Source organism: Pteropus medius, unplaced genomic scaffold (genome assembly GCF_902729225.1).
Source record: "Pteropus medius unplaced genomic scaffold, Ma_sr-lr_union100, whole genome shotgun sequence".
Lineage (NCBI taxonomy): Eukaryota > Metazoa > Chordata > Mammalia > Chiroptera > Pteropodidae > Pteropus > Pteropus medius.
In genome coordinates, this window is record NW_024354875.1 from 31,782,846 (window position 1) to 31,796,560 (window position 13,715).

General features: G+C 39.1%; 1 protein-coding gene across 1 annotated transcript; it reads left to right on the plus strand.

Annotated features, from left to right (window-relative positions):
• The first annotated feature begins 8,786 nt into the window (after window positions 1–8,786).
• LOC120596942 (acyl-CoA-binding protein-like) lies at window positions 8,787–9,113 on the plus strand. Its single transcript, XM_039855504.1, has one exon. It carries the CDS (start codon window positions 8,787–8,789, stop codon window positions 9,048–9,050), a length of 264 nt encoding a protein of 87 aa, XP_039711438.1. The 3' UTR covers window positions 9,051–9,113.
• The last annotated feature ends 4,602 nt before the right edge of the window (window positions 9,114–13,715 follow it).

Here is a 13,715-nt window from a genome sequence, read left to right on the forward strand (position 1 = left end):
TGTGGTTATGCTGAATGGTGCTGTGAGGTATCGTGAGTGGAAGCCCTATCCACTGTGACAGGAAGTGATCTGTGTAGAGGTATGAGGAGCATTATTAAAGGCGACCTTGAACACCAGAAAGTATGTGCTACAGGGGCTACATCTTGAGGACTTGTTTCACATGCTTTGTTTGTCTTTTGCTGGGTAGCACATGACTAGACTTATTCATGGAGGACCTTGAAAATTGTCTATCAATGAGGATGCCAATTGATATGATGTGGCTGGGTTGACTATGGTAGTATGGTGGTGGCCAGCTGGAGCCAATAGATTTAAGTAGGAGATACCACATCTCAGACAAATGGGCATCCACTCTAAATTGCAAGCATCTAAAGAGAAAGGGACAGTCTTATTCATTCCAATATTCTGTGTCTAGCACAGGTTCTGGTACATAGTGTGCGCTTAGTAAGTGTTTGAACTGAACATAAGCCAAGGAAACAGCAATGACTTTCTGAAATAAGAAAACTCTTTATACTTAGGGACATTTATTTATGGCTAATTTAAATTATTTACATTCCAGGAAGAGTCCATTTTTCCTCTCAAAAGAGATGAACAAATAAAAGGAACAATAATCACCAGGAGCCCTGGTAAGAGCTGTTTCATGCGCATAACACAGTCAATCGCATAAAAAGGATACCAGGGAAAAGCACTGAGCATTTAGACCAAACATTTTTCTAGGTTTAAGAGCCCAGGTCCTGGTAGTGTATATTCTGGGGTGAAGAGACAACAGGGTTCAGAAAGCAAAGCAGGACAAATACTATGATGTGGATTTTTTAGTCTACCTGTGGTCTAGAGAGCAGAGTAGCTCAAGGTGTGGGCTGTGGACAGGTACCAGTGACAAGATAAGTAGAGAAACTGAGCAAGTTTATATTTGTTGAATCTAATAAAAATCTCGGGCTTGTATATTGCTTCTCTTTACCTTTTCCTCTTCATCCCTTCATACCCAAGCCTAGAGCAGTGCCTGACGTAGCTGGTATGCACTGAGTGACGACTCGGAGGTAATAAAAAGAGACCCTGAGGAGAGGGCAGAGACCAAGAAATACAATGCCAGCAACTAGTGTACATCTTTTTCCTAGTAATTCATCTTTATTGTGTTTTACAAAAGTATTGGTCTGTGACAGGTTGGAAATGAGAAAAACGAAATAAAAAGCGACAACTCTTCCTTCATCTCAGATAGTTTGAGAAGCACTGGTCTAGAGCCAGCTATTTGTTTTGTGAGTGTGGGGGGGAACAAACTTTCCTCTACCCTCAACGTTCTTCTGGCTAGTCTAATAATCAAATAGACAGGAGACAGATTAGCATGAAAAAATAACCAAATTTAACATGTATGAGAACCCTGCATACGTGGTGAGAGAGAGACGCCACATGTAGGAGAGGTTCACAGATAGAAAGGAAACATGGGTATATAAGACATCCTGAACTAGGAATGAGGCGAGGTGCCTTGGGAGCTTCAAAAGGTCATTGAAGGATGATGAAATGAGCAGATCTTTAGTAAACAGAAGTTTGCCCTGTCCTATAGATAAGTCGAAAGAAGTTTTTCTGATAATCTCTTATGGGCAAGGCCTCTAACTCAGAAGTTTCTCTTGAGCCTGAAGCTAAAGTTGCCTTTAGCTCAAAAAACGATCTGCATACTACAGAGGCACATCTTGGGGTGACTCGTTCTGGACTCACACACGAGTTAATGTAGAAATGGTGCTCTGCAGTTACTAGACTTCCTGGCCATTTATTTAGCAGTCTAGTGAAGATTCGAGTGCAGTATGGTTCCCAGGATAAGTCATTGGTTATAACTTTGGAAATTCATTTTGTTTTTCGGTTCCCAGTATTTCAACCAGTACATGTGTCAGCTCATATCCTGCAGATGCATTCCATCCATCATTAATGTAGATGCTTACAGATCAGGTAAGCTGCCACAGGCTTATAGGTAAATGTTAAAAAAACCACTGACCGTTTATCTCCCTGAGCAGACAATTCAGCAAGTGATAAAGGAACAAAGTATTTTGTCACTTTTCTCATTGCTCTAGCTTTAGTATATGTTGGGTATACTCTACCCAGCACTTATAAAAGCTTTAGGTAATTCCCACTCCTGTTTCTTGCCACGTGGAGGGGAAGCACCTGATCTCTAGTCCCATGCTCCTCATTCCTGGGAGAGGTGGAGTGACTTAGCTAATAAGTCGATTTGAGAGATGAATTAGGCATGTTTAACCTAGTCCTCCTTCACTCTTTTGGAAGTCAGCTATTCTGTGAAAGGCTTTACAAGGGCAGATCCCCATAAGTAGAGTCCCACGGCTGCCCAGCTGTGAGTCTTGATTCCTGGGTTTGATACTAGGAAGGAAATTGTTTCCATGCACCCTGAGCCATTTGCTCTAGTATCAGCTTCTTCAGTAATTAAGCTCACATTTTAATCTTTATTAGTTGACACCTTAGTCTCTCTCAGTTGGTTTAAAATCTGAGCAAGAAACATAGGGATGTTATTTAGCAACCTTACCAGATGGCAGTGATTGCACATTGTGGTCTTGTCTCGCAGGTTATTCTGGCCTGTATTCTTCGCTTGCACTCCATTTATTTCCTGGCAGAGGGTCAGCAGATCTTGAATCACTTGGTGACTCCATTACACTAATATTTAATCTGTCCCCTTCTGCAAAATAGAAGCTAAACCTTCCGCTGTCACACTGGGGAATGAGGGTGATCTTCTGGGTTGGTTAATGTCCCCTTCTACCTGCACCTCTCTGGGTATGTTTCTCCTAAAGAAACACATTCCATTTTTTCAGGTTTTCGAAGATCTATAAAATCATACTTTGTTACATCATGGTGGAAAACAAACAAGGGCCCTGGACGTATCAGATAAAGGTGACTCTTTGCTCTTCTAAAAAGTATCAAGAACAAAATGTCTTACTGGCTGTTTCTGTGGTACGTGTAGATAAGCAGAAAGAAAGCTCAGGGCCTCTGCAGGCTTTCTATCCCCAAGGCACAGTTAGGGAGGGCTCTTTGTTTGGTTCTTCCTGAGCCAGGCCAGGGAGCACTTAAGCTTAGAGTCCAGTTCTCTGAGATTCAGTTAGAAGTCACTTTTGCTACAATCTTCTCTGACCTTGCATTTTTCTTTGGGTCACTGGAACAGTGTTTGGCTCATCTTCCCATGAACACTGCTTACTTTCTCTAAGCCGAGTGTGGGTTGCTTCTACTGGTAGCTTTTCTTCGTGGTGCCTGTCTGTGCCTACCTGAGCTTTAGAAATCTGATCCCAGATTCCTTGTCATCATACTGACATGGCGCACTTATAATAGAATAAAATAATCAGTCTTTCTGACTTTACCTTGCTTGAGCCTTCCCAGTTTCCATAACATGTCACCAACTTCCGCTTAGTCCATATCTATTAGCATAGATATGCTAATCATTAAAGGAATCTAACCTGAAGCCTAGGGATTACTGAATCAACCTTCCTGATCGGAAACTACCCCCCAGCGAGATAAGGAAGGTATATACAAAAATAATTGCTTATCAAAAGATTTATAAGAACATCATGACTGGGACCACTGCAAGCAGAGTTTGCTGACTAAAAGCAAAGAAGTTTCACTTATCCCTCTTGGACTTTTGTTGACGTCTAGATGTCTGTGGTCATCAATCACCTCCTGACCTCAAACTCCCATCCCATTTCCTCCTTCCCTTGACATAAAAGAAGACTGAATTCTGTACTTTCTCAAAACAGTTTTTTTAAGGACGCTAGTCCACCATCTTCTTGGCTTGCTGGCTTTCTGAATAAAGTTGCTTTCCTTGCCCCAACTCCTTGTCACTCAAATTTGGCTGTTGTGCAGTGAGCAGTTCAAGCTTTCACTTGAATATATATTTCTCAGTTGGACATTATCTATCCAGGAGTCCCCAACCCCCGAGCCACAGACACGTACTGGTCAGTGGCCTGTTAGGAACAGGGTTGCACAGTAGGAAGTGAGTGGCGGGCAAGTAAGTGAAGCTTCATCTGTATTTGCAGCCTCTACTCCCCAGCGCTAGCATCATCGCTTCAGCTCCACCTCAGATCATCAGGCATTAGATTCTATTTTTTGGAGTACCGGTCCCTGGTGCTAAAAAGGTTGGGGACCGCTAGTCTATACCAATGGATTTGTCTTTATTTGTATCTCCCTTCCCCCAAATATGGTATTTTATTTGCCATATTACTTTATATTACAGATTAAGGCCTTACGGAAAGACAACACCCACCCCTGACTTAAATAATTTGCCAATCAGTTTTCTATTTTTATCATTCAATTTACATAGTCCAAACATCTTTTAATGTAAAAATGCATTAGTACATAAAATTATAGGTTCTAGGTGCTAGTTAGTTAGGTAGACATGAGTGACAGGAGAATGGAGGCCCAACCCAGAGACCTTCCTTAGGACCTCCCTGAAATCCCACTAATAGTTAAAAATTACCTTTATACCCTGGAATATGAGGAAGTAAAAACCACAGAAAAAACCGCTGGTATAATCTGGCCACAAGCGCTTGTGCGGTTAGTACGTACACTGTCCTTCGTTGACCTTAGCCTCATTATACCAACGTTATGCCAGCAGGTCCATGAATCTAATTACAACAGACTGAATTCTGGGTAACGGCATGCACAGAAGACAAAAGATAATATAACAGCCAATTTTCAGTCAAAATGACCCCACATGCCAATCATCTAGCATCACCCTTGTGACCTCCCATCATGGCCCAAATATAATGCAGACCTCCCCACTTCTAGGTCACTGCGGCCATCTCTGGCATAGCCTGTTTCTCTCTTGAAAAGTACTTTAATAAATCTTAGTTTGCTTAAATTTCGCTGATCTATAATTCTTCATTGCATTGGCGGAAAGAAGTGAGCCCCTTCAGTGCCACTGGAGCAATGACAAATTTGGATCGCCCCCAACGGTAACACAGGTTTAGAAAGCCTGTCTCTTTGGAAAGTTACTGACCTCATAACAAACTATGAATAAATTCCCCAAGGTAGGATGAACCAAGAGTAGTTCATATTCATATAGATACAGTCGCATAACTAGAATAAAATTTAATGTAAATCTCAAAAAGAAGAAAGCAGCAAAGATTTACAAAACTTACATGAAATAGGAACATGCTCAACTGAGAACCAAAACTTCATTAACTCAGCAGTCTTGGGGACCTAGAAAGTGAGGCAGCCCAAGTCAGATCCCTTTGGTGTTCCAGCTGCTCCTATACCAGGCCAGGCAACTGGCAGTGGAATTGGAATAGGAGTAAGCCCTGCATGTGTTGCATAGTATGTCGTATTGTAGGTGAAAAATGGCAAACAGGGAATTCATTATTCTTGAGCGTTTCCCTATGCATTATGATCAGCTTCTGCATTCACTTGGAGAAACAACTCTATTAAAATATCGTTTAAAAAGTCAAAGCTAAATGACTAAACATTAAAACTTTTACAAATGGGGGTGGGGGCGGGGGGGGGAATCTATGAGGAAAATGTTAGCTTGTTTATCCAGGGAATGAGCAGAACTTAATTCTCATTCCAGCATGGGGCTGTGGGGCACCCAGCTCCTTTCACTCTGGGTAAGAAAACAAGTGTCCAATTTGCTACTGAGCCAAACTTTAAAGGCCAGTCAGGAAATGAGCAGCACTCCTGAATGAGAAAGCCTGGATCAGTGCTTTTTTTTTTTCCCCCTCTAAAGTAAACAAAAGATCTGCAAAAGTAGTCCTTGCACTATTTGGCAAGAGAAAGAAGCACCTGGAGAGTGAGTTAGGAAGAGAAAGCATATTAGAAACGGGAGTAAAACAAGGATGGTTATAATGAAGCTTTGTTTCACTAATCTCCAGAGCCCAAGTGTTCTATTAGGAAACAAAGCTGCAAATGAAGAGACGCTCAGAAAGACTGGTGAATTAAGGATACATTCATGGAAAGGACAAATAGAATAAATACTTTTCTGGACCCTGAATTTCATCTTTCATTTGGATTTTTAAAAAAATCTTTAAAAATATCTTCTAGAGAGTCAAAGTGGAATATATGCATTAAAATAAATGAGGGCTATGAAGGAAGAAGTATGAGAAGGAGAAAAGCAATTATCCTTGGAGAGAGAAATTTCCTTGCTTCAATGCAGCATGTGATGCTAGCAATTTCAGTCATTCTCTTTCAAGTGATTTTCGGTGTGAGTTCCGGATGCCGCTTGAGGGGACCCTGTCTCAGCTCACCTGAGGGAATGAGCCTAACTAAAGCTGTATAGAGAGCTATCACGTTCTTTACGCCAAACAATCTGTTCAGCAGGACAGCCTCAGGAGAAAGACAAGTTACTCTTGGGAGGCAAGAGGTGAGAGAAATGAGGCAGCAATTGCATAGTGTTGCTTAAGTACATAGCGTTAAAGAAAAAAAATGCAATTGACTCAACAGTATCTCATCGTTAATTTTAGGAAGTCACAGAGTTTTAGCATTTTTTCTCAATGAAAAAGGCTTTAAGAACCCTCAGTGTTGATTGCTGTTCCCCATTTTTTTTTTGAAACATCCAATAATCAATATATAAAGATTAACTGAGAGAAAAATTTTGCTTTTTCTGCATTGGACTAGGAAGTGTCACATAAAGGATCAATGAGTTGAAAACTGCCAAAGAATTTGTATAAGCATAACAAAACTCACAGTTTTCCTGGACCAAAGCCTATCAGCCCAAGCAGGAGACATGATACTTGGGCTTTTTAGGAGGCAATTAATGACTCACCTAATTTGGTAGGCAACAACTGATAGAAAAGCATATCTTTTCTGGGGCCCAGACTCTACTCAGTGCTGGAGAAAATCAAAGATAAAGACACAAATCACTGGCATGCCAAGGACACAGGTAATGGAATGCTATTTGTAACTATATGAAAAATCCCTCTTCTCCCACCCACTTACTGACCCAAGATAATATATAGGATTTTTTAACCATGTGTTCTTAAAATATTGATCTTTTCCTCCTTATGTAATGCAAAACTGAGCAGAATTTGTCACCCCAAAATATGCCTTTTGGACATAAGGATTATTTTAGGCTGATTACTTTTTGGAAACAGCAGACATAGCAAAAGCTCTGGAAACTGAGAAGTTACCCTTTTTAAAGAGACATTTACTTGTATAAAGGAAATCTCTATTTGTAAGGATGTCTTCCTTCCTGTACCGAGAAGAGGATGACTAAATCTCTAGAAACTTATCAAATGGAGAAGGCTAGGACTTAAATCTGCATAACAACCTTAACTCTTATCTACTATGATTTTCCTGGTAACCTCCTATAACTGGCTGTGCAAATCCAACATCCTCTTTTGCCTTTAGCTGGAGATGGCATTTAAGGTGATGGTTTTGGCTATTTTGCAGAGTTACTCAGTTTTCCTGGGGTCTCTCCTATGTATACAGAAGGTATACATGTTGCTAAACTTTTGATTTTCTCCTGTTAATCTTTTTATTACAGGGATGTCTTAGCCTAGAAGGGTAGAGGAAAAAATATTTTTTCTCCCCCTCAAATGTTAATGTGTATTTATTTATTCATTCACCTGCCTCTAGCTGTTCCTACTAAAGGTTAAATGGTTGTGAAACTTCATGCACTATAGAATCCAAGCAGCTGTTTTAAACTCTTGGACAACTAGTGGTGCCTTACAGCTTGCTGTTGACGAGCTCCAGGGGCAGCTGAGGGTGAGCTGTCTTTGACCATCTGGAGGTTTTAATGTGCTTCATCCATTTCATGCCAACCTGGCTTGCCAGAATTAGGGTCATTGTGCTCTGAGATACGTCAGGATGGCGCTCAGGGGAGCTGGTCTCTGTAGCCTCCAGGGCCTCTCCAGCAGGTGCACTTGCTTTTTCAGTTTGATTCTGTTTTTCTTACCCTCTGTAGGCACTCACAGCAGAACTATTATTACTTACTTGTTACTGCATGTTGCTGATTCATACTCAGAGTAAAAAAAATTCTGTCTTCAACACTCTTCCTTGTCACTTAAGGCATATGTTAACGAAAGACAGATTTTGGCATCCACTCTCCTCTGTAGCTTTGAGGACACAATATCAATACATTATAAATGAAGATGCAACTGTTATTTTACTTCTATTCATATTTATAACTATACCAAAGCCATCCTGCCTGTACCTTTGTGCCTCTTAAATCCCAGACCATATTCCAAGAAATATTTCATGCTTGAATTGGTATTAATGTACATACGTTTTAAATAAAGATGTTTTCACTCATATTTTATTAGTGACATTCCCTGAATTCACATATTTTAGATTACACTAGAGCTGCAACCCTTTGAAGATATTTAAAGGGTTTCCCCCGCCCCTTGCAGTACAGACTCATTTTCTTTTTTAAGTGAGGGGTATACACGTATTGGGTACTCTGCTTACTTGTAAGGAAGCCAAGTGGAAGGCTGGAGGCCAAAACCTGAAGCAGGTGGAGCAAGAGCAGAATTGAACATATATAGAATGCTGAAAAGAACTGATTGAAAGCTTTTGCTTTGTCATTCCTCTCGCTTCCTTTTCCTCTCTTCCTTCCCCGTTTGTTACTGTGGACAAATGCAACTTACTTATTTTATAGAATCACTGGACCTAGAATGAGCCGTAACCTCGAAGTCTGTCAGGTCCAAACTCCCATCCATTGCTATAATTCTCCACTTGATTCAGATCTCTTTCTTCTCCAGCAGCTTTTTGAGCAGCATTTGAGTCTATCAATTAAAAGTGCACCAATGACACCGCTTCCTGCTCATCGCCACCTCCGCGGGATCCTTGGAATCCTTTCAACCAACTCTGCCAGCATGTCTCAGGCTGAGTTTGACAAAGGGGCTGAGGATGGTAAGCACCTCAAGACCAAGCCAGCAGACGATCAGGTGCTGTTCATCTATAGCTGCTACAAACAAGCGACTGTGAGTGACATAAATACAGAATGGCCTGGGATGTTGGACTTCAAAGGCAAGGTCAAGTGGGATGTCTGGAATAAGCTGAAAGGGACTTCCAAGGAAGATGCCATGAAAGCTTACATCAACAAAGTAGAAGAACTAAAGAAAAAATATGGAATATAGGGACTGGATTAGGCTTCTGGCCATGCATTTCATCTAAACTGACATCATGCCTTGTTTTTCTAATACCGCGGATGAAGTGAAGTAATGAAAATAACAAGTTAACCCTCTTCCTCAACACTGTCCAGGGTACGGCTCGAACAGCTTAGGGGCCAAAATGGTTACAGACTCTGCTGAGTAGTTTTTATCTGTAGATCAATTAAAAGTGCATTTGATACTTTAAAAAAAATATGAGAGTAGAGGTTTTGGAATCAGACAGTTCTGGGTCCAAATTGTGGCTCTACCACTGACTAGTGGTGATAGCTTAGGCAAGTTATTCCACATCTCAGAGCCATCATCTTGTTTGTTAAAATGGTTATAACAAAAAATAATTCCTAGGAGTTTGAGGATTAAATTAAGTAATAATGAAGTATATAAAAGTGTAATATATAAAAAAACTTAGCACTCAGATCTAAATTAAGAGTAGCTAAGCAGTTCAACAGGAACTAGGACCCATGCTTCTTGTCTGACTCCAAGGCAACATTTTTCCACAGCATCTTAACTGTCTTTCTCACAAGATCTCATAAAACTACTTTAAAAGTTTCTGGTGATGGAGTACTCCATATGCTGTCTCATTGATTGTAAATGCTGTTATTAATAACAATACCTCACAAGTATTCGGTGCTTTAGAATTTACACTGCACTTTCACAAGTCGGGGAAAATACCCAAGCAACATGTCTACTAATGACTAATAGAGGCAGGAAGCAGGAGCAGAGCTTCTGAAAGAGATCTTTTAATGATGCAAATATGAAGTTGGCTGCACTAGTGAGGAGCATAATAAACATTAAAACCAGTTAGAAGTGACAATGTGTGATATATTCAGGCTTCAGAACTTGGCTTTGATGAGTTGAAAAACCACAGATATCCAGCATAGGAGTTGAGGGGCAAGAATTTAAGTTACCTGTAGTTTAACAGTCTAAACGGTTCAGATGTCCAGGAGGGGCAGCTCTTTGCATATATGGATGACTTTTCATGTATAGAATATAGCTACAACTTAGATTGCATAATGGGAGAAACCTCGACGTGTTCATTATTTAGAGACAAAGCATATGGAACTGAGACAAACAAAGCAAATAAGTTCTCAGAAGTCAAAATTAACTGGGTGTTTCAATACGACAAATGTGTCATACTGAATGCAAAACTTTTAAAAATAGAAACTGTTACCTTGGCTTTCTCACAACCTTCTCAAACAGTTTTTCGTGTGTGAGAATTTTTACATTTGGAAAATGATCAAAAGTGAATTTTTAGAAATGGAGAAAAGTGGAGGGTGCATTTTTAATATAGCATATTTCATTGTTTCTGTATTGTAAGAAGAAGGAACATATTTTTTTTCTGTTAGAAAGAAAATGGTCTTTTTGAATTTCAGCTCCCTTGGAAGACAAATTTTTAAATATCAAACTCTGCCTAACTAACTGGTCTTAGCTTTATAAACATAAGTGGAAAATTAGAATGTCATGCAGTTATCAAACATTTGAAACTAATACCCAAGCAGATACATTTGTAACACCTCATGATTTCTTAATATTTATAGGTAATATTCCAAATCAGGTCTTTCTCTTTTTTCTCTTTCTGCCCCAAATCTACATTTTATCTAGCAGCACTAAGTAGGGGGTTGATTTGGGTAGGCCAAGGGAGAGAAAGACTGACCATACAAGCTTGAGACACTGGTAGAAAAGGCCCGACTGTGCAGCTACGGGGAATAGGGTGTCTGTGCTAGACAGAGCCCAGAGGAGCCCAGTTTGTGTCTCATAATCCAAATTTGGTTGATATATTTTTGAAGTTTCTAAAGGTTAACTGCATGCTGTAATACACTATAGAAAGACATGAAGCTGAATTTTACTGTGCCAGTCAAGAGGCTGGCTTGAATTTGCTATTTAGGACTAAGAGAGACAGTACGATTTACATGTGTGAGAATGTGAGAATAATTTTACCTTCTGTTGTTTTTGAAACCACCTTGGGCCATGATTTTTAAATTGAGACACAAGAAGATCTGCTGGGGTTTCCATAGCAACATTAACTTATCTAACTGCCCTTGTTGTATGTAATACTTTCATTACTAGTTTGGCTTTTAAATGTATGCTTTAATTATGAAATACAACTGAGTTAAGAGTCTCAGGCACATTTAACTTTCACATTTTACTGACTGATGCATGTTTAAATAAACCTTGATACTGTACTTCTGAAGACTTGCTACCAAAGCAAGTGTGTGCAAAAACCTTTATGTGGTCTTCCTTGCCCCTGATCTCTGACTTCACTGTATTCCATTCTACAGATGACACCTCAATCAACTTCTCTAAATACATTTATAACAAGCCATAACTAGGATAAAACAGAAACAAACAAACCTTAGATGGCCTCAGTCCAGAAACTAGAGCCCAGTGGGCTCTCTATTCAAGTCTGTCTACAGGCTGATTCCCTTCCCTATCTTTTCTTCACTATTCTTTGTCATAAACGTCCCACACTACATACTCATGTTTTCTTACCAACTTCTGAGAATGTATGTTCAAGGACTAGCCTGAGACTCACTTCCTCCCAGAACCCTGATTCTCCCCACTTCCTTCCCACAGCAATCTCTCTCTCTGTGGAACCGCTGTTACCACTGTGACCACCATGTGACACGTTGTTTGTGACCGGGCATCATCCCTCCCCTCTTCTTCTTCTTTTTTTTTTTTTGATAACAGTGTCTTGATTTTCCTTTGAAAAATTTTCCTCCATTCCACACATTCTGGTGGTGCCATCAATTAACATGCCCTGCCCCAGCCTGTCAAGAGATAATCCATGACCCAAGTTGGACCAATCACATTCTTCCAGAAAACTGAATTTTAAGTGAAGTCAAAGGAAAAACAGTGGAAATTGTGTAATTCCAATGGCGGTTCTTTCAAGAGAGTGTGTTCATTTCTTCCATTTTTCTGTGCCTTGTAATCAAAACCTGCTAGCAGATAAGATCCCTATTTGAGTATTTGTTCATATATCATCTTAACTCTTGATTAGAGGCTTGAGATATGCACATTTTGCTTTTCCAGATAAATACTATTTACGCTCTCTGAAGACAGGGTTGGGTCTTTATTTATTTTATTATTCCATATAAGTCAGCCCAATGTAAGTACCCAATAAATGTTGTGTAACAAATGAAAGACCAATCTTAGAAACTCCATTCTTATAATGTACTATTTGCAAGGCAACTTATATCCTTTTTGAGGCAAGGTTGTAAATAAATTTTTAATTGCTACAATTTAAGAATTTTCTTGGGTATAACAGTTGTCTTAAAGAGAACTTACAACAACTTGTACACCTAATAGTCTGAAAATAATGTTAGCATGGGTCATACTTCCCCAATTTTAGAAAAGGAAAGAGAAACTAAAATCCTATTTCAAACACCAGTTTCTGAATTAAAATAAAATTTTTTTTTGGAAAACAGACAATAAAACAAAAACAACACACCTTCATCTTGGGCTTATGATTTTCCCTAGAAACAAGGCAAGATGCTTCTCTAACAGATAACAGTGGAGGAGAGTTAAATTGTTTTTGACTAATAAATAAATAGTGTAGATGATTTTTTCCACTTCCAAAAAATGGCAGGCAGATTATGGTTCCTCAGAATCATCTGACTTATATCAGTAATTTAATTGAATGCTTAAAAAACTCAAAGAACAAACAAAATGGTTAGACATAATAAACCCAAACAAACTTGATCATATTAAGTTTTGAAAACAGTGAATATGGTGCACTCTTCCAAATCATTTACATATGCTTAAAATACACAAAAGGGTTCACCTATAATAAAAAAACAGAATTTATAAATTCTCTTCTTCTGATTGTCTTTTCAAAAATGAAAGACTTACAGAAGTCTTTGAATAGTGTGGTCCTCTGGTTTGTACCTTAACGTGGCAAATAGTTCAGCTATGAGAAAAAAGTGAAAATACCAATTTGGAGCTTTTCTGAGTCAACTGTAATGGTTTTTGGAATTTGCCTTGAACCCACACTCGATGCATTATCACTTGTTTTTTCCTATTAACTTGTAAGCGACGATCAACCAGATTTTGCTTCTCGTCTAACCCAGCCTTGCAGAACATGTTGTGGACTTCCCCTGTGGGACAAAAATGGCAATCAAATGTGTGACACATGACTGAGTGGGAGGGCAGTCAATAACATGGAACATTAAATGGAATGACTGACCATCTTAATTTCATTTATACTAAGAAATACTTTCCAGTATAAATTGGTGAAGGAAACACGTGAAACCAAGTGGGTTTCTTTTGCTTCACACAAATACACCAAGTACAAATAGGTTAACACAGCAAGTATAAACAGTATACAACACTATTGGTTACAACTTTCAGTATTTTGAAAGATGCCCCACTTGAGTTTTTGTTGGTTTGAAGAGGTTCCAAATGGCACATTACGATAGTTCTAACATATGTTTGGGGAAATTCCTTGAATACAAGATTCATCTTAAATACTTTTTAAAAATGAAAAGTTGACAAGAGATAAGTAATTTTCTTTTTCTTTTTTTTGATAAGTAATTTTGATAAGGACTCAAAATCATATTCCTTCCTTTGGCTGTGGCATATTATCAATTTTTTCATATCTGGACTAACACTATCTCCAAAATGGAACAGACTACAACT

Coding starts and splice junctions, on each gene's coding strand:
- LOC120596942 (XM_039855504.1), top strand. CDS start 8,787: ATGTCTCAGGCTGAGTTTGACAAAGGGGCTGAGGATGGTAAGCACCTC.